Source organism: Ambystoma mexicanum, chromosome 4p (assembly GCF_040938575.1).
Source record: "Ambystoma mexicanum isolate Mex_15411 chromosome 4p, UKY_AmexF1_1, whole genome shotgun sequence".
In the NCBI taxonomy this organism is placed as follows: Eukaryota; Metazoa; Chordata; class Amphibia; order Caudata; family Ambystomatidae; genus Ambystoma; species Ambystoma mexicanum.
The window spans coordinates 663,444,002-663,468,508 of NC_090927.1; the positions used below are offsets into that span (position 1 = coordinate 663,444,002).

Sequence of the window (24,507 nt, forward strand, 5' to 3'; positions counted from 1 at the left end):
AATACAAATACAAGACATATCCTTAATGAACATGGTGATCTTTTAGGTGCCTTTTCTGCCCTGGACCCATCACCCGGAGTGCTGCACCTGTTCTATCTTTGCATATTCTGTGTTCTTTCTACAGGGGGAGGGGGATTTAACAGTGTTTTCTATTTAGTTATTATTGCACATGGTGTGTTTGATTAAAGTATATATTTTATAGAACCTTGATTGAACATTCCTTTATTTTGGACTGTTATACTTCGCTGTTTGGGTTGTTACTGAACCACATTCACACCCTTCTTGAGAGCATTATCTTCCCTCGGCCCACGTTACCACAAAAAACAAAGGAGCTATCTCTCTTAACTGTGCCTGTTTTACCTTTATGAGTTTGCTGGCTCATGGTTTGTAGCAGTGTGAGGGCTGAGTGGGTGCTACAAGTCCTTGTGCTCCTGCAGGGCAGATGTCAATTGTCACATTGGTGGGCAGCAGTTGTAATTTGAAAGAGGCTTTGCCAGCAGCCTAGTCAGACAAAATAAGAGTGTACGTTTAACGTCTGGTTCACTGCCAATACACATTTTTGATGTGCTACAATGGAACTTGAGCACTGCATCCACCTTGTCTGTAGGTGAACTGCGAAAGCACTGTGTGACGAATCGAGAGTATTCATCCCTTCTCCCCAAGGATAGGGTAAAACTATAATTTTCTTTATTATTTTGAATAAACCTGCTAGAAATTTCCAGTCTATGTCCGACTCAGCACAACTGTCAAGTAAGGGGACTTCCTTACAGCAGTAAGGTTAAAAAGATTAACTGTTAAAAAGCCTCCAGGCTTTTGAGGAATCTAGGGGGTGGAGGATTCCCAGAAGACCAGTAGCAGTACTGGGTGTCGAGCTCAAGTTACCATTTCCCCGGGGGGGGGGCATGGAAGTAGGTGTCCTATATTTCTGTAAGGTCACATGCTTCTGCTAGGTCCAGGGGAACCCTGGAGCAGACCTAGAGGAAAGGAGGTACCTCTTAAATGAAAGAAGAGTGGCCTTAGAGAAACAGGGATGAGAGAAAGAAACAAAGATTTTATGCTACAGCTTCCAGCGGGAAAGGGAGTACCTCCAGAGGTGGCACCCAAAGGAAGCCTAGACACCACATCCAATGACTTAAGTCTCCCCTTAGAAAATGGGGAAGGACATAATTGATTGGTTTGAGGGACTGGACCTCACCTTCCGCATGCAGGATGAGAGTTTGGGATGCACCCGTTATGAGCCATCTGCCAACAGTTGGTGCTGATGTAATAATTCAGTTGGCTCCGGAGGAGTGTCCAACTTATAAGAAAATGAAGGCCACCATCCTCAGGAGTTCTACAAGACCCCCGGACATTACCTTAGGAGATTCAAAGAGCTCAACAAGAAAGGAGGACAAACCTTTGAGGTGTTATGAATGGGTGGGTTACAGGTAACAAAGTTGACATATTTGAGCACATGTTCAATGTGATTACCCGTGAGAACATACTTACGAATTGTGAAATGGAGTTACACCCGCATCTAGTGGCCAAGAGTATCATAGACCCAAGGGAGTTTGTGAAGGCTGCCGACAGGCATGTGATCACTCAAGTCCAGAAAAAGGCTCAGACAACTACATCTAGATCAGATGGAAAGGTAATTGATAACAAACAAAGAGGGCAAGAGCACAGGCTTGCGTCCCCCTGCCAAGCAAGGGTGCCAAAAGCACAAAGGGAAATCACTCAACACATGGTTCATCAGCACCCACAGAAAGGAGTGAGGGCAACCATAGCACTGGGGCACCCACATCCACAGCCCCAAAAAGTTGCTTTCTATGTGGTGACATGACACAAGAGTAGAACCAAGCAGAATGTAGTTAGTGCTACCCTCATGGAGGAAGAGGCAATAGTCAGTGTGTGTATCATAGATGAACTCCCACTATGCCAGGGGTTGGCCATATGCACCCTGATATCACTATGTGGGAAAGGTACTGGGTCTCCCACCGAGGCCCTAGTCCCTGCTACCATAGCAATATTTTTGGACCATGTGTTCATAAATGAGAGCGAAGCCCTTCGTGATACTGCTGCGAGTATCACCACTGTCCGGCGGCAGTGGGCACGCAAGGAGCCGATTCTTCCTGGTCCTCTGAAATTAGTCAGGGGATTTTTATTGGCTCACCAGATGCCAACTGGCTATAGTAGAGTTTAGCTGGGGTGAAACCTCTCAGCTGTGCATCGCTGTCAAGGACGCAATCCCAGTGAACTGTCTATTGGGGAATGACAAGCCTGATGCTGGAATAATTGCAGTGAACAAATTATCTAGATCCAATAAAGCAGCGCAGTTGGCAACCCTTGAGGACATGGGTCCAGGGGCACTACGAGTGGAAGACGGCGAAAGACTGGTGCTGCCGGTGCTGCCTAGTGCTGATCCGGAGTCCACAGAAGGATCTGCTCCTATCGTAGAGGACATAGTGGTTTCTGAGGCGCCTGCTGTGTTGGCACCAGATTCAGTGACCCCAGGGTTCCCTACAGGCATAGATTCAAAACCCACCTCAAGGGCCTCCCTAAGCCAAATGACTTGTCTTTGGCTGGAGGTCCCAGCCAGGCTGACTTGCCAGGCACAAAGCGACGGCTCAACTCTGGCAGATCTCCGTGAGCAGGCAGAGAAACAGGCTCACAGGTAAGCACTCGTACTCGGAGCCCAAGAATCGTGTGGCAGGTACCAACCAGAGGTTGATGGTGCCCCAATGTCACAGGAGGTTCCTCCTGGACTAGGCTCATGACATTCCGTTGGCAGGCCACTTATGAGTGGCCAAGAATGCAGACAGGCTGTTCGCCATTTTTTGCTGGCCCCAGATGGGTGTATAAATAAAAGGAGTTTGCAAGGTCCTGTCCGACTTGCCTTGCATCCGGTAAGTCTAGAGGGGCACCACAGGCGCTCTTAATTCCACTAGCAGTGGTCGGCAGCCCTTCAAGAGAATTGTCATGGCCATTGTATGTCCTTTGGATCCTTAGAACGCCTCAGGGAACAGGTACATTTTGGTTGTGGTAGGCCATGCTACCAAGTACCCAGAGGCTGTACCCTAAATAAGCATCAAAGCTCCAGTAGTGGTGAAAGCTTTGATAGAAATATTCTCTCGTGTAGGATTCCACAAAAAAGTAATTTCCGACAGGGAAACTAACTTCATATTCACATATATGAAGGCTATGTGGTATGACTGTGGAGTTACTTACAAGTTCTCTACAGCCTTTCACAGAAAAACAGGCATGTTCAGCGGTTCAACAAGACCCTAAAGGGCATGATAGATGGCTTGGAAGAGCACCCGAGGAGAACATTGGATATTCCCCAGCCATGCCTTTTTTGCCTAATGGGAGGGGCCACAGAGCAGTGTGTGGTTTAGTACCTTTGAGCTTCTTTTTGGCCATCCCGTTGGGATTCCACTAAGCCTCGTGCTTCCCAAACTCCTTCCCACGACATAGTGGATTACATGCTTGGCCGGAGATCGCAGATAGTCAACTACAGACAACAAAGCATTCAAAATCTGAACGCCAGCCAGGAGATCATAAGCACTAGCAGGCCACAGTGACAGAATATACTCCAGGACAGATGGTCTGGATTATGGAGCCTGTCAAACCCAGTGCCCTTCATGATAAGTGGACTGGGCCCTATTTGGTGCTTGAGAAGATCAGCAAGGTACCTCATTGACAGAAAGACCCAAGGCAGATGCACATGGTCTTTCATGCCAATCGGCTGAAGCCTCATTATAGCCAGGATGACTTGGTGATGGCTCTCGTGATGGACGATGAGACTAAGGAGGAGACAGAGCCCTTCCCTGACTTGTTGCATGCAGAGTACACTAATGGGTCTCTAGAGGGAGTTCAAATCTCTCCAGACCCGAGTAAACCGCAATTGCAGGCCTGCCAGCATTTGCTGGGCCAATACACAAGTCTGTTCTCAAGGACTCCAGATAAAATTGAGTGATGCAACCACGATATTGACACTGAAGACAGAAAGCCGGTGAAGAGCAGAATTCCCTGGATGTCTGACAAGGTAAAGGACACCATCAAGGAGGAGGTCTCCAAGATGATGGACTTCAGGCTGATAGAACCTTGCCACAGTCCCTGGGCTCCACACCAGAAGGTTTTAATGAATGCCCTTTGGCTTAAAGCATGCCCCTGCCACCTTTCTCCAGCCATACATGGGAAGACCATCTATCCCACCTGAAACTTGAAGGACTGCTATGGCCTGGATGAGTGTCACCACAGCACCTAGAGATGCGTCCATGGGAGCACAGAAACAAAATGTTCCCAAATCTATCAGGCTCAATCAGGTCTTCCAAGGAGCACAGTGGATTGCTCTGCAGGCCCAACAAAGCCCCCTTCATCAAGACTCGATAATCAAGTTCATGGCCAGAAACTTGAAATGGCAGGGTGAGGGAGGAACTTCCAGAAACAAACCTCCCAGCAGAAATAAAGAAAAGGCTCCAGGGTAGAGTGAGATACTCTTCACATGCAGACAGATAAACAGTGCTAGAAAAGTCTGTAGATTCAACTGATATGGTAGCATGCAGGCAGATTCCAATAGCAAGAGGTCCCTAGAGCAGCATATTACTGGCAATGAAGTGGTTAATTCAATGGAAGGGGCAAGCAGTCCAGGGATAAACAAAAGGTCTGGCAATGTGCGGTCAGTATCTGAACAAAGAAAAGACAAAGCAGTCCACGTACAAATCAATCCAGTAATGAGCAAATAGATCTTATGGCAAGACTGTCCAGAGTAAACCAAACATCAGATTTAGAGAAGAACGTATCAAAACAAAAGTAGATATCGAAGAACTTAACTCCTGTGCGGGACGTGGAGATGGGAACAGTGTTTCCAGCGAACTCGATAAAAAGCCATGAGCAGCATTCTTCCAGGTTTCTAATGCAATATTGCTGTGCAAGTACAGGCATGGTATGAGAGATCCTGTTTGGCATCATAGTGCAGCTGTGGTGATGGACAGCATTTCTCCTGCATGGTGGCAACAGCCTTTATTTGCGGATGCCATTGTGGGTACATGCAGTAAAAACAATTTAAACCATTCTACTTTCGGTCAAAAAGGTGAATACCACATAAATAATGCATACATGGTGCCAGTCAGGATCCAATCCAGCAGTACATTAGAGAGCGGTGGAACCTGGCAACAAGGTAATAGTGAACTTGGCAGCAGTCTACACAAGCATGCTGGAATGAGTGGAATGAGATACTGTCAATCACTTAGCTTTAGAGTGAAGAGGTGCTTGGAGTCAAAGGATATAACAGTACATTCTCTACATGTGTTGTGTAACTTGTAAAAAGATCTAACATCTCCCTTGACTTTCAATGACTCTATAACAGCTCCGTTTACAAATACACTGGGAAATGGACAGGGTTTCCCACTATTCCCTTTTAAACAAATGTTATTGAACCCCTTGCTCAGTCTAGCCATTGGAGAGGAGTTCCTATGTTAATAGTTAATGGTGCAGCTACCACACTATGGTTGTTTGTTGGCTAAGTTATAAAAGCTCTATTGTAGAGTTAGCACCTCCCATTTTGCTCACGGAGATCAAAAGAATTTGGCCACTATTCACATTATAAAGTCAATCATGAAAAGACAGAAATGATGTAAACAAATATAGAGGTGATTCGAACAGATGTGATGATTAGATATCTAGGGGTTACAGTATATATAAGGACACAGGACAAATATTTCAGAACTATTTTGTTAAGGCTCTAAGTTATATGAAGAAATCGCTTCATAGGCGGGCAGCTTTCCCTCTCCATACTGGTAGAATTAACTTTGCAACAATGCATGTTTTGCTCCGCCTTTATTCTTTTTTTTTACATAACGTGCACATTCACATTCTACAAACATTTTTAAAGACCATACAGGTTCTGGGTAAATAATATTGTCTAGAAATTTAGACCACCTAAGCTATCACGGAAGCAGCTGAGAAACAATAAGAAGAAAAGGCAGCAGGTACTTCCTAGCACAGATGTTTGAATTTGAATCTTCTACTACCAGATCGGTTGCATTCAGGGATTGGATGAGACCAGCTCCATTATCATGAGAATTTTTTTTTTTTAAATTGGCATTCTATGTTTATTGAAGAAAATAGGACTAAAACAAGTGAGACACACTCTACTAGCATAACACAACCTGCATATCTCCACTGTGAGCCCACAATTAGTTGGCCACCTTCCTCTTGCGGTTTATTTTATAATTGTATTCATTTTTCATGATCATTTCTCTCCCTCATTAATGTACAGTGGGCTTCAGACCTGAGAGGACTTGCTCATCTACCGGAAAGCTACAATTATTTAACAAACTGAACAAGTGATCTCTCTTCACTTTCACACATGTAGAGAACAAGTAAATAAAACAATATTGGAAACGCCAAAGTTAAATTGTGAAAATTAAAGTTTGGAAAAAAAAACATTAAGTGTATTTTGCAATGCTGTGCCCAAGTTTCAAAATATGTATTTTCTTGATACGTGTATAAAGTGCATTTCCTTGTGTAACCCTCCTGACATCCCTTGTCCTAATCTCCCTGCTGCATCCTAATTCAGGTCCCAATCCCAAAGTCATAAATTATTTCAAATAGTACAACAAGTGATACTCCCGTATGGGACCTTTTAACTTGCTGATCCTTCCCTCCTCCTTCCACCGAAACATTAAGCCCTAGTACCCTTCTGACTAAAGTATTAATTGTATCATTAAAATAAGTTGATCCTCCTCTGCTATCTAATTTCCTCTTCAACCTGATTAATTGTATAAGATGCTTCATTATTCAATTAAAATATTTAAAACTTTACATTTAAAAAAGAAATTTTAACACTAAATTCCAAAAAAGCGTTGAACTCTCAAAAAAGGTAGAATAATTTTAATCCGTACAGGGTTGGCTCTTAAATAAGCTCAGTGACACAATGAGTTGAAATAAGGAAGTTTCCAATTGGTATCAAGTTATTGCAACTTTTATTTTCTAATGACAAGCTGTTGGTAAACTAGCAAGTCAAACTAAATCTAGAAGATTACAAATGTTTGGAGCTATTGAAAATGCAAAAAGGTTGAACACCAAGTTAATATGTTTAAGCACCATTACTGACTGCACCATCCTTTGTGCTAGACACTAGATACAATCTTACATTTCCTTGGTATGGGGCAGTGGGCATGTGCGAAATGTGCGACAACTGCTTCCTCTTAGATTCCGTTTTTTCATGTCCAGGTATAAAGGAATTATGGACTAAAGCGACCTGATTGAAAAAAGGCCAGCTTCACCACACAGGAGGTAAAATAGGATACTTTCTTCTTCCCCACCAGTCTGGTCTTGGCATCTGCTAGGCCCCCGGTCTACCGCTGCATTGTTGCAGTCGTGCCACCGATGAAACAAGCGATACCCCATTGCTGCCTCCCCCTCTGACTGACTGCTCAGTCGGATGGGACGCCACCATTCTAGTGTTTGGCTAGGTTCCAGCCTGCTTCCCACATCATCATCGGCTCCACATTCGGACATCCCTTCCTGCATCGGACTCGCTCTCCACCCAGCATACAAGATTCCCTCTCGTACATAGTCTTCCCTGTGTTTAAGTACTTCCTCACTTCAAAAGGGTGTGTGTTCCTCATTGACTGCAGTGTTGCATCGGAGACCACCATTACTTTGGGGTAAAGGGAAAGATACTAAAGAAGTGTCACTCTTCAGTGGCATAAAGATATTAGTAAAGATAGTCTTCTCTGCATCCATATAAGAGGATATGGTGCTCTGGTCTGATAAATCTTTCTCGGACTAGGAGTCCTTGTCCCAAAAAAGGGAGTGTGAGAAACCTGAGACGTTTCTCCCATGCTAATCGCAGGGATCCCTGACTCAGGTGGCGAGGGGAGGGCCATTGCTCTTGGATCCAAACCCTGAGGGCGGACAGGAGAGAGAGAGAACCACCTGAGAAGGGGACCCGGGAGACTGTGGGAGGAACGCCCTCGGGCAAGACATGGCATTCCCCTGTTTCTGTACATCCCTACCCAACAGCCCCTCAGTCGTAATAGGACAATATCACTCAAAATCCATTCACCTGCAACAATGCCTCTACTCCCTTATCCTGACAAGAACTACAACTCCCACAATCCCTACATCAATCATGCAGACCCAAAAGCCAAAAATGGGAGGAGCCTCTAGGGTGATATGCAACGGTCCTATCCCATTGAGAAGACTAGGCAGCGTCAGGTTCCCAATCACCAAACCGCCCAGTCCGTTTTTAGAAATTATGTACAGTGCTATTCCATGCCCCTCCTCCTTCTAACAATACCAAGACGAAGAAGAGGCAACCTAGAGGGATTATGGGTGCAAGCAAGAAAGACACTAAGGCACAGATGACAGACTCTGCCCGTCTGACAGCAAGCTGTCCTGTTAATGAGGACAGGTAAGGTCAGGTAGGCCCAACCTGCACCACACACTTGCAGCACATTAACATCCCAAAGGTACTTAAAAGGAGCCTGCAGGAGAAGGAAGTTGCTATTGGAAGCCGAGAGGGAGGCTGCAAGACCCAGTCCTGCAGAGGATGCCTACTGAAAACCCAAACACCCAGTGAGCAAGGCGGCACACAAGGCGGAACAGTTCTTTCAAGGAGAGAGGCAACCAGGCTTTCTGATTCGCCACGTCACGAGGCAGAGCAAAGGTGGCATGAAGGCCAAAGCTGCATAGGGAGACGCTGAGGATAGCCCCAAAGGTTTCCCGCGAAAGGTCCAGCTGCAAGGAAAGAAGTAAAGGCTACATTGCTTCAGAGATACCGAGCATCCCCTCGGGTGAACGACTGAGTTGGGGAGGAGCAACGATGGCCGTGGTGCCAACCTTGACCTCTGCATCAAAGACTTTAAAGGAAAAGCAGAGATTTAACACAAACGGTGAGTGAAGCGTCGCATCCAAAGCCTGCTATATGTTAAGCGAGTGAAACTGTATCAAACGATACAAGTGGAGGTTACGCAAGTGAAGATAGACGCCAGGAATACTGAAAGCAACTGTTATGAACTGTGCATGCGAATAACAAGGTTACAGAGCATTCGGCAAAAGGAGATTGCCCAATTGAAAGTCTTGAAACTATAGAAGCATCAAGAAAACAAACTAACGCAAGTACGCAAACAGGGAAACTACCTTAACCAGAAATCATTGCTATGAAAGGGAAGAATTGCCTGTTTTAATTGATGCAAGAGAAAAGTTGAAGTAGTCCTGATGAGGTAAAGCAAAATCCTCACACATTCGAACATTTTCAATGATTGACAGGAATAACGAGAGTCTCGAGCCCGATCCAGGGAAGCCTAAACTAGTGCAAACAAAGCTTGGGGAAGGGAACCCCTAAAAAAGAAGCTGAGATTGCTTGAGCCCGATCGATGGGGAACCTTAGTGAACTACGATACTTGGAACTGTTTTGTTATATGCATTATACAGAATGGCAGGGTAACCTGCACTTCGGTGACGGGAATCCGAGAGGTTGAACCCTGGAACCTGCTAATTACGAAGGCCTTGGAAGGCAGAGTTCTTCGACTGCTCGTATTTAAAGGCCAAAGTGTGTCCACCATCCTGAGAGTTTAACGTGGGTAGGAGAGCCAACACTTACCTACCTTTGCCATGCCGACATTTCTTTACGAACACTGTTCTCTTTATTTAGTAATACAATTTCCCTTCCACAGTTATTGTATTAGAGTAAAGGTGGGAAATAGGTTTGCTGGTTTAACTGTTATTTTTGACTAGGACTGCTTTCCTTATCATTTGATGGTCAAGATCACTACAATCTTAGTTATGGGGCCAGATAGGAGTTTTTCCAACCCCAATCAAGTTACAATAAAGGTTTTGAAAACGTGTTTGTTTGTGTATTTTATTACTTGTATTGCGCACCAGACCCAAGGGTATCACGGCGCATGGCAAAAGATAACTTACAGCTTGGTTGCAGATCAGTGTAGACACATATAAAATACAAAATACAGGTTAGTAACACATGTGTTCGTGCTGGTAGAGAGATTCCCAGACCCCCCACCCCCCTTGTTTTGCATAAATTAACTTTGGGTCTCACCCTAAGTTAAAAGGGCAATCCAGACGTGGACCCCTTGCTCACTTTTCTTAGAGAGGCGCAGCTTCACCTCACTGATGATGCCCAACAAGGCTGAAACACGTGTATGGGGTTGCTGTTGGTACTCTTGTTCAGAGGAGAATTGCCTATTATTTCAGTGCTGGACTGCCCCTGGGCAGGACAAAGACTGATATGCAGGTACATTTCTTCTCTGTGAAAGGGACAGTGAGCTAAAGACTTGGTAGAGTCTCTCCCAAGGGTTACTCACCCAAAAACAGGTCATTAGGCTGTGTTCGTGCTAGAGAGATTCCCAGACCCCCCCTTGTTTAGTTACATAACAGAAGCAGATCAACTATTTACAGGGCTATACCATATAGTGGCAGTAAATAATCTGAGGAAACCAGGTATATACAACAATATATACAAAACTGTAGAGGGAAGAGAGGTGGTCTGAAGAAAGCTGGCAGGATTACTTGTCAAAGTCTTTCAACCATTTTATAAGGTTCTGGCGGAATTGTGTCTAAGATTGATCTACTCTTAGAGGTGGGGGGTAATGAATTCCAAAGTTGAGCTGCCTTGACCGGAAAGCTGCATCCCCCGACTCTGGAGAGTTTAAATCTAGGGACTGCAAGGCAGTTTGTGTTTGATAGTCTGGTGAGTCTTGTGTCTTTTTTTCTAACAAGTCCCTCAGAGATAACAGGGTGCCGCGTTATTTAGACATTTATGCGTGGGAGATGCCACTTTCAACTGGATTTTATTGTGTGTTGAGAGCCAATTGTTATGATCCCTTCTAACAATTCCGAGTGCTGCTCTAAGAGCATTATTCTGGAGGAATTGGATTTTCTTGATAGTATCCTTGTTGGCCCCAATGTAAAGAGAGTTACAGTAGTCCAACTTTGAGAGAATAAGTGCTCTGGCCAAGGTAATGCAGCTATTGTTAGATAGGAAGGGTTTACCTGCTCTAATCAATTTACAGGTATATGCTGTGGCAGAAGCCAATGCATTGACCTGTTTATTGACGGAGGGGGTGGAGTCCAGGTAGAAACCCATGGTTTTTACCTCTTTAGCGACCGTGATAGGGTTATTGTCAATGTTGAATATAGAGTGTTTGGGTCCCAGTTTTTGAAGGGTTGATGGGGTGCCCAGGATGATCATCTCAGTCTTGGCATCATTCAGGCATAGTCCATGGGTGGCCATCCATGCCTGGATGATGAGATATACCTTGTTCACCAAGGCTAAATCCTTGTAATGTAATAATCACTAATAAGTGGTAGGAGAATCTGAGTATCATCTGCATGGTTAGTGTAGGTGATACCAAGATGGTCCAGATCATCGAAAAGGGGCTTTGTGAAGATGTTGTATAAGGTAGGTGTGACGCATGAACCCTGGGGCACTCTGCAGGTGATGGGGATGGAGTCTGCAGCCGCGGAGGGGGAGAAGACTCTCATAGTACAATTATTTAGAAAAGATTCTATCCATACTATATCTTCTTTAGAAAAGTGAGTCGCAGAGTCCAGATGGCTGCAAAGGACCCCGTGGTCACAAGGTCGAATGCAGTCAATAGGTCTAAGAGAAGAAGTAAGGCTGATTTCCCCTTATCCCTGAGCTCATCAATCTGGGCTTTTAGGTCTATTAAAGCTGTTTCAGTCCCGCGCTGGGGCTGAAACCTGACTGGCGAGTGCCTAGCAACTAGTTAGATTCCAAATGTTTCTGTATTTGTATGTAGGCCATTTTGTCTATAATTTTCAGAAGAAAGGGCACTGTTGTGATCGGTCGGTAGTTGGTAGGGATGGCAGGGCCTAATGTCTGTTTTTTCAGAAGTGGGAGCACCCAAGATTCTTTGAGGTTGCTTGGTATAGTGCCCGAGGAGAATGAAGCATTGATAAGTTTCGAGATAAAAGGGGCCAAATCTCTGGCTGCGTCTTTTATCAGTTGGGCCGGGCATTGATCTCCCTGGCAATTAGAAGGTTTGAGAGAGAGTATAATTTTTTCAGTCCCAATGATGGAGACTTTAGAGAACCTAAAGCGGGGGGGGGGGCAAGTAGTATTTTTAGGTAGTGTGGCAGAAATTTTAGGAGTAGTAGTAGGGATTAGGCTTTTTTCCTGGCGATTTTGGCTTGTAGAGTGGTGACTTTGTTGGCCAATGCTTGCTGTATAATTGAACACCATGGTTTATCTTTTACACAATTGTCAGGTACTGGGATAGCTGCTTCTAATTCCTTCAGGATAACAAAAAGTTGCTTCGTACTTGAGTTGGCTTGTCATATTCTAGTATTATGGGTTTCGCGTTTGGCTAAAATTATATCACTTTTGTATAGAGCGGTTATAGTGCAGAGGTTGATTCTATTTTCCACGGAAGGTAGTAGTCTCCAAGATGCCTCACGTTGTCTTTTCTACAAGCGTATTGTTTTCAGGTAGGGTGTGTACCATGAATTAAGATGGGCTTTGGACTTGCCAAGTCTCATTTTAAGAGGCGCGATAGAATCGAGTGAAGTAGACATCATTTTATTATACTCATTCACTAAGGCCTCAGGGCCCATGTTTTCCGGCAGAGCATTGAGGGTAGGAAGAATCGGAGGCAGTAGGCTGTCGGAGGTAATGTTCTTTTTATTCCTTATTGGTATGGGCAGAGCCAGCTGGGTGGGCATGGTGGATGGTCTTTTAGTTACTAGAGAGAATGTTACAAGATGATGATCTGTCCAGATCTGAGGGGAGATCCGAGATAGAGGCATTGCAGTTAAGGTCTGCCACCCAATCGAGTATTCTCCCTTTGTTGTGGGTAGGGTGGAGCACTCTCTGGGTAAAGCCAAGTTCAGACAAGGTGTTGGCCACTCTTGATGCATGTAGGTCTTTAGGGTCATTGAAGCCCAAGTTAATGTCCTCTAGTAAAATGACTTGGGAGGAGTTTTTTTTAATTATTGGACACAATGTGGAGATGTCCTCCTCAAAGGTACCCATAGGGCCTGGAGGTCTGTAAATCAGATGGATAGTGAGAGTCTGGGAGTTATTGATAGACAGCTTAGCTGTGAGACTTTCACATGATTTAATATCAAGGGGTGGAGCTAGTCTTATTGAAAGATTAGTTTTGACAATACAAGCTATACCTCCTCCGCGTGCTTCGTTTCGATCAGATCTTAAGATAGTATATCCATTGGGAATAGCTATCATGAGGGCAGGACCTGCTGCAGCATGTAGCCAGAATTCCGTGATGGCCAGGGAGACAGTTTCCAGTCTGGATAAGGTCAGATATCTCTGTAGAATGAGCGACCAATGATCTGGCATTTAATAAGGCGCCTGTAAGGTTAGGGACAGTGAGGTGTGCAGGAGATACCTGTAAGTCGAGTCTTATAGGTAGAGTGAGTATGTGGCCTGTTGACGGTGGGGTTAGTACTTAGTACTCAGAGTTTCGAAAGTCTAGATCGGAGTCTAGTATTCCTTAAGACTGTGTTACACAGATAACTTAGGACTAGACTCTATGTAGGGGTGCTGGATTGTTCCAAGATGGGTAAATTGGCTAAGTTCATGTTGGTCAGATTTGGTGAGGCTCGGGGATGTGAAGGGGAGAGCCTGGTCAGGCAAGCTAAGGTAAATAGTGGCAGTAGGAGGCCAAGGGAGCTATAGATGTGACTAGTAGTCCGCATGCTTGAATAGTGAGGGTAGGTGAGGTGGATAAGCTAGCCAAAGATAGAGTACTAACAGTTCTAGATTAGTAAATAGGCTAGTATAATATTGGCATTACTAGAATAGATCAATGGACTAGGAAGGCCTAGGCAAAACAACGAGTGATATTACAATTGGCAAGATGGTTAGTCTGACATTTACAGGAAAAATGGTGATACTAGGTTGGCAAAGCAGTTAGGTGCTAGTACTTTTAGCAAAATAGGCTAGTCTAACATTGACATGGCTAGGATATAACCGAGGTCGAGGCTGCTAGTTAGCATGAACAAACAACGAAGGGCTAGTACATTGGCATTGTGAGTAGGTTTGGTGCAAGCATAGGTATGTACAAGTAGAGAGGTGTACAAATCACCAGGATGAACTAATTCAGATGTAAGCACAATCTGAGAATTTAGTATGTGGCTAATTGCTCATACGGGGTGGTCGGGCAGATGCAGTGTACACCTTGTAAACTAAGGGTGTCGGCAACTAGCGAGGCCATATTGGAATCAGACAGTAGTGTTATATACTGGCAGATAGTTGGAGAGGGCAGTGGGTCGAGGCCCGTCAAGATACCATAGGCTGAAATGAGCAGAAAAGTTAGCAAGCTTAGAGTTCAAAGGGCTTCTACAATAGTAGAACCACGGCAAGGGGTGGCGCCACAAATGAGTTATTAGTTCGCCGTGCTGTAGAGCAAAGTTCAAAGGTTCAGCTCACTGGCTGCAGGTCCCCAGATAGGTTGGGGGTAGGTAGTAGGTGTTGGGCCGGTAATAGTGACCTTCGCTCTCTTACCATATGTCAACAGACAGCATAGATGGCCCCTTGGCGCCACAGGCAAATGTCAGGCATAGACAGGTAAAATGGCCTTAGTCGGCCTTGGTTGAGGGAGGCTGGCTTCCACCTCCGGTTGGCCTCAATTGGTTAAATAGTTTGCCTGGGCTAGTTGCTAGGCAACCAGATCAACAATACAGATCCACGAAGCTGGATCAGTTGCAGCGGCCATCTTGATAACAGTACGTGGATCGTGCCTTAGAATGGGCCCTCCACGTGGGGCACAGTGCCACAAGCGGTATCGCTGGACTCTCAAATCAGGCAGGATGGCACAAGTATATTAAGGGAGACGAGGGCTTCAACTCAAGCAGCGGCGTCAATCCCGCTCTCTCATAGCAGCGATTGCTGGTCTAGCTGCTCCTGCAGCCGCGGATGCGGCTCTGTAGTACGGCTGCTCCAGCAGCTAGACGAAGGGGCTCCTGCCCTGGGGATGGTAAGGGACAACTGGATAGGCAAGTAAAATGGCCTAGTTAGTCGGACTTGGTTGAGGGAGTTGTGTTGTACCCTTACTGTTGGTACAATGAGTTCTTCACACAAGTCACTCCTAGTAAGGTCCCGTATGCCCAAACCCATAAGGAGGGTTTTGCGGAGCGGGCTCACCTCCTTAGCCTCACAGGGGGTGGCTCCCTTCTGGGGAGAAGGGACGAATTGACCAAATTTGTCACAGAACTGAAGGTTGAATATTGGTCTACTGTTTGGTGCAGGTTAGCATGTGTAATGGCACAGTTAGATGCTCAGCCACAATGAAGTCAGTAGCAATTGGACAATTCTGAGCATCTGTCGGTCGTACGCTAGTTAACTGGGTTTGATACGGCTACGGCTAAAACAAAGAAATTAATCCCCAACGCTGGCAGGTCGAAAACTCATATTTGAAGGCACAGTGTTTTCCACTGAAGGCCAATCTAATTTTTAAAAAAATCAATTTTACTATAGGACTGTCTTCCAAATACGTTATCCCAGTTCCTATTCTTCCAAGGTTAAATCCGGACACCCCAGTCAAGCAGTTTTTTATCACCGTTATATGAATCTGCTGTCACGGACATGTACATGTATCCTAATTGTTCTGCATGTTGCTTTCTAGAGCACCCTAAGGTAGGTTTACAATATGTAACCTACAGATTCGAAGACACAGAAATAGAGCACACTTGAATAACTAATACAAATATCAGCATTACATATGTCACATGTCAGTTTTCCAACACAATCATCTGCATTGAGTATAGAGGATGATGTAAGTCTCAGGATGGCATGGTGTGTGCAATTGTTTTTAAAACATTTCTTTTGACTGCAGAATAATACATGTTCAGAATACTTGTTCTGGCTCATTGGAAAACCCTTAGTAGCATAACAAAGGTGTAATCTGTTTAACGACCTGCAAGATAAAATAGCGAGTAATATACTACCCTTATACATCTTTGTTAAACCTGCAGGATAAAAGTTAAAATTCCGGCAGAACTGACGAGCTTCATCGGAGGTCAATCAGTAGAATACTATAAAATTCGGTACCTATTAACAGCTATAAATACAGTGTCTAAAAGCAACAATAATCCGGCACGAAGAGCCATATAAAACGTGATAAAATTGTATAAATAAGACTCTGGTTCACGCTCCTATTGTAAAGACATCCATTGCTCTTGAGCTAGGTTTGCATAAAACCAATAAAATAAAATGAACAAACTAAAAAAGAAATTCGATAAGTGAAAGCAGCAAAGAAACAAACAGGCATTCGGAAAAACACTTAAGGATTCACCACTGTACCTTAAATGTGCCGTTTTGATTTTTCATAAACGAAACGAGAAATATGTCTACTGGAAGAAGGGCTGAGGTGATGAGTGCAATTGCCAGAGCAGAAATTGCCGTAATTGTTGAAATGACTTCACTTTCACGTTGACTTTGGTACTTGCGAATGTACACCCAGCAGAATCCTAGAATAGCCTGAAAGAATAAAGAGGCATGTTCAGGTGTGGAATTGATCAACAAAAGACCGTGTAGCAAAATGACAGGTTCCAAATGTATCAAAAACACATTATATAAGTGTTACAAAGCACCTGTCTCATTCTTTTGAAGCATTGCGAATTTCTCACACTTTCATAAGGGTCTCCAGGTGGTGTTATTTGTATGAATCTAAGATTACTGCAATCATCGGCTCACAAAAGTATTCTATTTCATCTATTTTTCCCCCCTTTGAGCAGAGTCAGATTAGCTGAAAACGGTTAAAGATCTGAAGTCCAAATGATTGCTTCTGAAGTTAACAAGTAATTGTAATCCTCCATGGCCCATCATTCTAATTAGAGCATGTAAAAGGGAAAGTTACCCCTCGGGAAGAAAGCCTGCCACCCCCAGCCCCACTCTACGATATCGGACTTGTTCAGTGCTATTCTCACAACTATAAAATATCAAGGTAGTAGATTGGAGACCATGCCAAAACAAAATATAGCAACGCTGCAGAAAAGCACACGCGTTCAACCCCCCCGCCCCCATATAGCAGTCCAAGGGAATCTTTTTTTTTTTAAAGGCTTTGGTAAACCGTGAAAAAAGCATTAACTGCATCTAAAATTGCCACATTATCTTTCCAGCCTTTTACACAAATATGTTCCATCAAATATTCTATCAGTTTACTTTTAACAGAATTTAAAAGCATACATACATGAAACAAACCAGAAAAGTTAAAATCGGTTTAATACAAACATGTATGGAAGATATAAACAACGTTTTTCAATGTATAATAAAAGAGATTAATAAAAGTAAAAAAAACATACAGAAAGGTACTCAGGAACGTCAGCAATACCTTGCAGTCTGGCCAAGGTGGTTCATGGCCAGCACCTGCTCGGGTACGTTTCCATTGCACCCATGCTTTACATTTGTAAGCAGCTATGATGAAGATCACTACAGAACTTGCAGTGGAATAGGCCCAGACTAGGGCCTCTTGGAGGTGGATAACTCTGGCCTCAAGCAAGAGCAGCCTAAGAATGCTTCACCCGTGAAAACCAGTGGTGGCACAGACAAAGATTCCTGGGCCTTGTCAAATGGACAGAGGGACTTTGTAGGGGTTACGTTTTACCAATTTCCTTCTCATCAGATTAATATGGGGAGGGGTGGGGGCGGCGAGGTTGAAGGGTGATATTTTACATATAGAATGTGCATCTCAGGGGACCAAGTCATCCAGGTAAAGTTTTGGTCCCTCGAGACTCTTCAGGTAGTAAAACAAAATTAGCCTAGGAATATATAGTGTTATCTCGAGGCTCACTGCAGTTAGCACCACCCAATATCATTTCTTGATGGGTTTTACACTCGGAGGGCAAATGGATTCAGGAGCCCCTCATAAATCGTTACACCCAAAAAGCTTAACATTTTTCTAATGTGCCTAAAGGCTGGCAGCGATGTGGCACCTTTCAGGCATTCCATCACCTGCAAATTTATTTTTGTGAAAACGGTTTACTCCTCGGCTCCTCAGCCTCCACCATATAAAAGGATGGGCCTAAAATTCAGCCTCCTTACTTACAATATTTAAGCTCTGTTCTTCGTGTACCAAAATTGTGAAAAAACAGAGGAATTGTGTAATACATTTTGTACTAATACATTTTCAGCTGTTTGTAGAATATCAGCTTTAACCTGTTGCCACAGATCACTAGCTTCTAGGGACATGCCACAGCCATTGCCTTATAGGCTTTGAGGGGAGAAGAAAATGACTGGCACCCATATTTATGGCTAAAGTGCACTATAATAAAAATAATCCACTCACTCTTTTCTAACGGGACCCAAGAAGGAGAAGCATACTCCCTGGTAGTCCTAATAATGAGCTAATGATACACTCAGCTATCCGTACCCTCCGTCTCCTTGCCCCCGCATGACTCAATTTCTTCTTCACTCTCCTCCCTTGGCTGGCTTCCCTTTCACTCCCAACTTAAATTTCATTTCCTCTGTCTAGTCTTTAAATCTCTCCATGATCTGGCTCCCCCTTATCTCTCCTCTCTTTCTATAATCCCTCCCGCTCCCTTCGTTCAGCCGACCACTTTCTTCTCACCGTTCCCCCTTCCCCATGTGCCTCCTCCCGTTTCCGCTCCTTTCAGCTCCTAGCCCCCCTACACTGGAACTCCTTACCTCTCTCAATCCGCTCTATACCTACCTTTTCGTCCTTCCGCATTTCCCTGAAATCTCTCCTTCTCCATTCCCCACCCTGAAACCTTCCCCACCTCTCATCCTCTCCCCTTCCCTCGAATATTCCCTATGATCCTCTCTTCCCTCTCCCCTCCCCTTTATCCTCTCTTCCCTCCCCCTCCCCTTTCCTCCCTCACTTTCACCCTTATATCCCTTGTTTCTCCCCTCCTCCTTCCCTTCCTCAGCCCTCCCCTTCTCCCTCACAGATTAATTGCTCTTCTTACTGTTTTTTATAGGTTCGATTCATTGTAAATTGCTTCTTCTGTTATAATGTTCTATGTATTCTGTTGTTATAATGTAAAGCACTTTGGATGAAAGCGCTATATAAACACAATAAATACAAATACAAATAATGAACATGTACAGCTTCCACAACTTTGGGCATAATTATTCCCCATGACCACTACTCTGGTCTTTTGTTCGCAGTCCGATATAGGAGCATGGTATTGTTTACAAACAGAAGAACAACAACATTAATGGTTCCCCATCCTTGAGGCATTGGCACTCACCCACTGCAGCCATGCATTCTGGTCATTAATGAAAAGATTGAACATTGTAGGAGTCAAAACACTCGTGTTAAACTCCTTGCTCAACTATAAATGTCTCTGATTTCCTCACCAAAGTCATACCTGAGGCATATCCGAGGCAGCTCTTGGTATTATCAGAGAGCCTGAATGATAATCAAAGAACAGTTCATACCTTCCCTTTGAAAGGAAGCCCACGAAAAGTCACTATGTACAGAATCAAATTCTGTAAAGCAGCCCTGTGTTTAGATCAAGATGCTTGGCCAAAAGAAGCAGATGATTTAAACTCTGCCCCAATGTCCCTGCTCCCTTGCAAAATGCCCCCTGCACCAGTGAAAGAGCATGTGCTTACTAAAAGGTATTTATTAAATGTAGTTTATATGGCCCAAAGCACCCAATGCTTCGATGTGCGTTTAGTTTAACTCTACAAAACCAATGCCACAAATTATTCTGCTGTAACCGATAAATGTAGCTTATGATTCAAACAGATATCTCTGGGAGTGGAATTTGAGAAACTTGTCAAAGGGACAAAATAGCAGTAAAATATTGTCCTGTAAATGTCCTATAAAGAAACCAACATGTCCCTCCCTGCTGCCTACACCAACTAAGCAGAAACGATGACCATTACCAACGTAAGGGTGAAGACTGGAAGGTCATGAATTAACCTTATCCACTGGCAATTGCTCCGGGCAGTCAGGGTTTACCCATTTTGGTTTTGCACAGCTCTGTCTCATCATACCCCTGTGACACCTAATGGCCCCCTTGGGAACTGTAATTTGTAAGTGCGGTCAGCATATATTTATATCCAGGAGCTGAGCACTGCACATCGTAGCGCTCTGCACATTTTAAATGGCTTTTAGGCGCATAGACCAAGCTTAACACATCAGGAAATAATAAATAATCATGGATTCACTAGCTTGAGATGACAGTTTGACAGTTGCTCAGAGAAAATAAATAAGCAGTAGGTTTCATTTCTGCAGGCAACTCCAAGGACATACATTAGTCATGAGAGCAACCACCAGCACCATCATGCTAGAACATATGCTTATTAGAAGTAGCAGAAATATCACAAACTAAATGTTGCCCACAGCTTTACCCGCATGGATTTTGGGATTTGGTGTAATTGTTGGCAAAAGACACATGAGTTTTTTGTTCAAACTGTACGAAATATGATTTACAAGTTGATGTCTTAACGTAATAAGCAATGATTATTGCAGACGTTAGTCGGGGGGTATTGGCTACAAAACAAAGATAGTTGTTCTATTGATGTGCGTCCGGACATTTCTTTGTGTTGTAACCACAGAGACAATGAGACGGACAAAAAGATAAGAATTACTTATTGGCATCTGCAACCTACAACAACAAAAAAACGATTTAAGTACTTCTTTGCAAACTTCATTAGTCGTTCTCCCTTCAGGTGCTAGGATTACCAGAGAGTTAGGTGAGCTCACTCTAGAACAGGCCATGTAAAATTGCCCATGCGAGAAGCTGTCTTCCCTTAAGCCAATCGCTGCTACATTTAAAGTCTGCCCCTGAGATTTGTTAATGGTCATGGCAAAACAAACCTTTAAGGGGAACTGAAGTCTTTTGAGTTGAAACAGATATTCTGAAGGCTTAAGAGGTATTCGTGGTATGAACACTAACTCCCCCTGGCCAGAACCGGGTAGCACCGTAGCCTTAATCACATTTCTGCTGAGACCTTTCGCTCGCAATCTGATGTCTTTACAGAGCTTAGGTGAGTTGAGGTTCTGCAAGAATATTACAGGTGCTCCCACTTTTAGAAGAAGTTTGTGTTTGGGAAGACCAGGAGGATTTAAAGTGTTCAAGTGCTCAACAGGGTTGTGGACTGCGTCATCACTTTGAACCAATGAGTTTACAGATTTGTCCTCCATTTGGACTCCTCCAAAAGAATTAATAAGCATCTTATTGATTATGGCAGCCATGCTGTTTTTGGCATTAAAAGGGCACGCTCACATAACCATTGTGTAGATTTCTCCATTCGATTTTTATGTCGAGGTACATTTTGGATGCGAGGTCTGCTAGGGAATTGTATACTGTGCATAGGTCGGAAGGGATGACAATTTTGCTCTCAAATAAGGGATGCTCTCCAGTACCAATTTTAAGAAGCAGTTTGGAAATCTTATAATGAAGATTTAAAATGTGAATTTTTACTTTTCTAACATCTTCCGTTTGTGAGCTATGGGTATCCTTAAAAAAAAAAAAAGAATTCACCCCCCCTTGTCCACCTCCCATAACTGTATTTTTGGGAAATGATAAAACACGTGTTTCTCTATTTTTGAAGAAATATCAAAATACCCATTTTCACATCTGTAACATCTTTGTTTTTTGAGAGATAGGTATTCTAATTAAAAAATTCCCCCCCCCCCACCGTTAACCCAGTTAGGGATGGAATTTCCAAAAATACTTCCTTAGTGGGTGCCTACATCATGAAAACAATGCACCTTCCAAATTTCACGTTCCTAGGTTAAACGGCTTGAGCGGGCATTGATGCGTCAGTCAGCCAGGACTTCTTTTATATATATTTTAGTCATTGTTTTGAGAAACACATCAGTGGTTTAAAGGAAAATAATTCCAAAGCGTACATCAATTACCATTTAAAAACAGTGGCACCTTAAACCCATTTGTACTCACTTAGGGTGAAGTGAAAAGATAATGTCTTCCTTCCTTGTGGCAACACTCTTCCCAGCTTCCCTGTGCACATTAGCCTCTGCAATGCGGGACAAACACCAGCCAAATGAGTAAAAATCTCCTCCCTGCCGTCTTGGTCTGGCATATAGATTACTTAGTTTTATCCAAAATGGTGACTAGCACATGAAAATCCACATCTTGTTCCTTTGACCATTAGGGCTCGTTAACATGACCTGTGCCTCAGAAGCAAAAAGGCAATGTAAAATTAACAACTGACCACCTTTATGTGATGCCAGAGAAGTCAGCCGAAAAGAAGGCCAGAATAGCATTTTGCTTTACAAGTAACTGAAATTGTGACTTGTAATTTCCTATTTTTTTTGTGTGCAAATTAATAGTTCATTTGGTATGCAGAGTCACTGCACACAGAAAAGACAGCAACTACAATACGGGGCTAATATCTCAAATCACAAATGCATCAATTCGTGGGAGAATTGAATCAGTGGGGTGTCATTGAGCCTTTCTCTGACTGAGTGCGTGCAAAGAAATGAGTCCTCTGGGGGTTTGCAATCCGTCCTTGAAATATTTGTTTAGCAGATTTAGAATTCTGAAATTACTCCTTGGTCACAACATGAGCATCTGACCAGTGACATTCCCCGCTCTGTACTGCATTTACAACTACACGAGCACTATATTCTCTTCAAATCAGTGGGCATTCCACAGAGTGCCACTGGCTGAAGAAAATGTAAATCAGATCTATCATCTTTCAGCAGATGTCTTACACTTCACACAGGAGGGAGGGAACTACAGACAAATGGAACTATGGGTGGTTAGGATTTAGTTGGCAGAAGGCACAGGGGTTACAGGTGTGCAGCAGATCAAGAATGTTCCGTAGTACCTTAATATATGCCACAATGCGAAGTATCGAAGTTGCCGTAAAAAAATGCACGTGGTGGATAAAGGAAGTCCTGGGACAAATATCTTAGGAAAGGTTGTCTGGACACCATGCCACAAACCAGGGAATAGGGAACTAGACCCCAGTTGTACTGGCTTTGGAAGGTGATTCTACCTCTAAAATCTGTATGTTTCAGAATTCTTTATCACCTTCTCCGGAATTATATTTTTTCCTTGAGAGAGCACCCTGTGGCGTGAAACACACGTTGCCTACATTTACAGGATTTAAGGTTTTGACATAAAGAGATGTATTAAGCAAATATTAGATTTAAAAATAGTGTAATATTCAATTCTGGTTGGAGGCTATATGAATTTAAAAAACTTGCAAGATCAAAACCAAAAAACCTTTCCACAGCATTTCTGCTGATCAACCATTAAACTCCAAAAGCTACTCACGCTGGACGTCAAAGTAAAAATGGTACATGACCACACAAAGCAATATCACAGCAGACATTCCTTTCTTGTGCAAGCTTATCACAGAGATGTTGATTGCATACAAGCGCGTGTGTGCAGATGCAAACTGCTTGTGGTGTGTCACTCGCTGTGATGGTTTTAAACAGGGGGATGGCGTAAGAAGGTGCGCCATATAAGAATAAGGGGTAGGTCCTCAGTTTACATTAACATCTTACATTTTGATTACTTATTGTATAGATGTGTATGGGGTACACAAGTGTATCGAAAACAAAATCAAGTTTACAGACGCTTGACTATCGGAGCAAACATTTAGAGGAATCCACACTATAATACATTACACTCCACATTTGAGCAATGTTTGTAAAATTTGAGAAGAAAAATTCAGAGTGCGAAAAATGCATCTTTTTGAACACATGGTTTAACAACCTCAATAAAGTTGTACGTTTCAGCCTTAAAAATGAAATGCTGTTTTTCACCATAAACAAGAATATGCACCTGCTATATAAATGGACCAAAATGTACTCTAGTAATACTAAATACAGCTATAGTGGAACCCTTATGTAAACAATCCACTATAAGCAATGTATACATTTGTGGGCAGTGTAATATTGTATCTGGCAGCTTGTGGAGGGGCGGGCCTGCAAGACTTTCTCTGGGCTACTCCATGTTGATCCTGGTGACAAATTTGACTCATGTATTGTTACTATTCATAAAAAAGAAATGCATCAGTCTTTGTATACACTTACATGAAAGTTCTCAGCAGAGTTATTGAGAGTATGGTACAGGAACTGCAAACTCTTCATGCAGTGTTTTTGTAGTTGTCCATCTATTACAGAAAGCCCTAATCTGATGTTTAGGGTTTTCGGGTACAGTTGTCTTCTTGGTTCTCCTTCCCATCCCCCAGAATGCCCCAATGTGAACACTAACAAGGATCAAAGGATAACATTGCAACCCCTGTTCCTTTGCACAAATGACATGTCCCCCCTGCCACTCCCCGGTCAAGGTAAAACCCATTTCCAAACCCTCCATGAAAAAGCATTAAACCACTTGTTCGACTCAAGTTTTACAGCATTGGTATCTTTCACAGATTTACATGCCTTCCAGGGGTGGAGCATGGAATACGATCTGGGTGGTGCTAAAGGTTTGGCCAACAGTATTAATGCCAGGTTTATTGGTTGGAATATGGTGAGTTGTGTCTGCACATACTGTTTCCACTGTGCCAGTTCTTGCTTTTCAATTTTTATTTAAATTAATTTCTCAAAAATTATACCAATTTCAGTT

General features: G+C 43.4%; 1 protein-coding gene across 2 annotated transcripts in view; it reads right to left on the reverse strand.

Moving 5' to 3' along the window:
• Nucleotides 1–24,507, reverse strand: part of LMBRD1 (LMBR1 domain containing 1) — a 1,758,308-nt gene that overhangs the window by 1,496,163 nt on the left and 237,638 nt on the right. For both annotated transcript variants that reach the window (XM_069606201.1, XM_069606202.1), the window contains one exon: nucleotides 16,289–16,465. In XM_069606201.1, coding sequence (XP_069462302.1) covers nucleotides 16,289–16,465 — 177 coding nt within the window. The remainder of the gene's footprint in view (nucleotides 1–16,288; nucleotides 16,466–24,507) is intronic.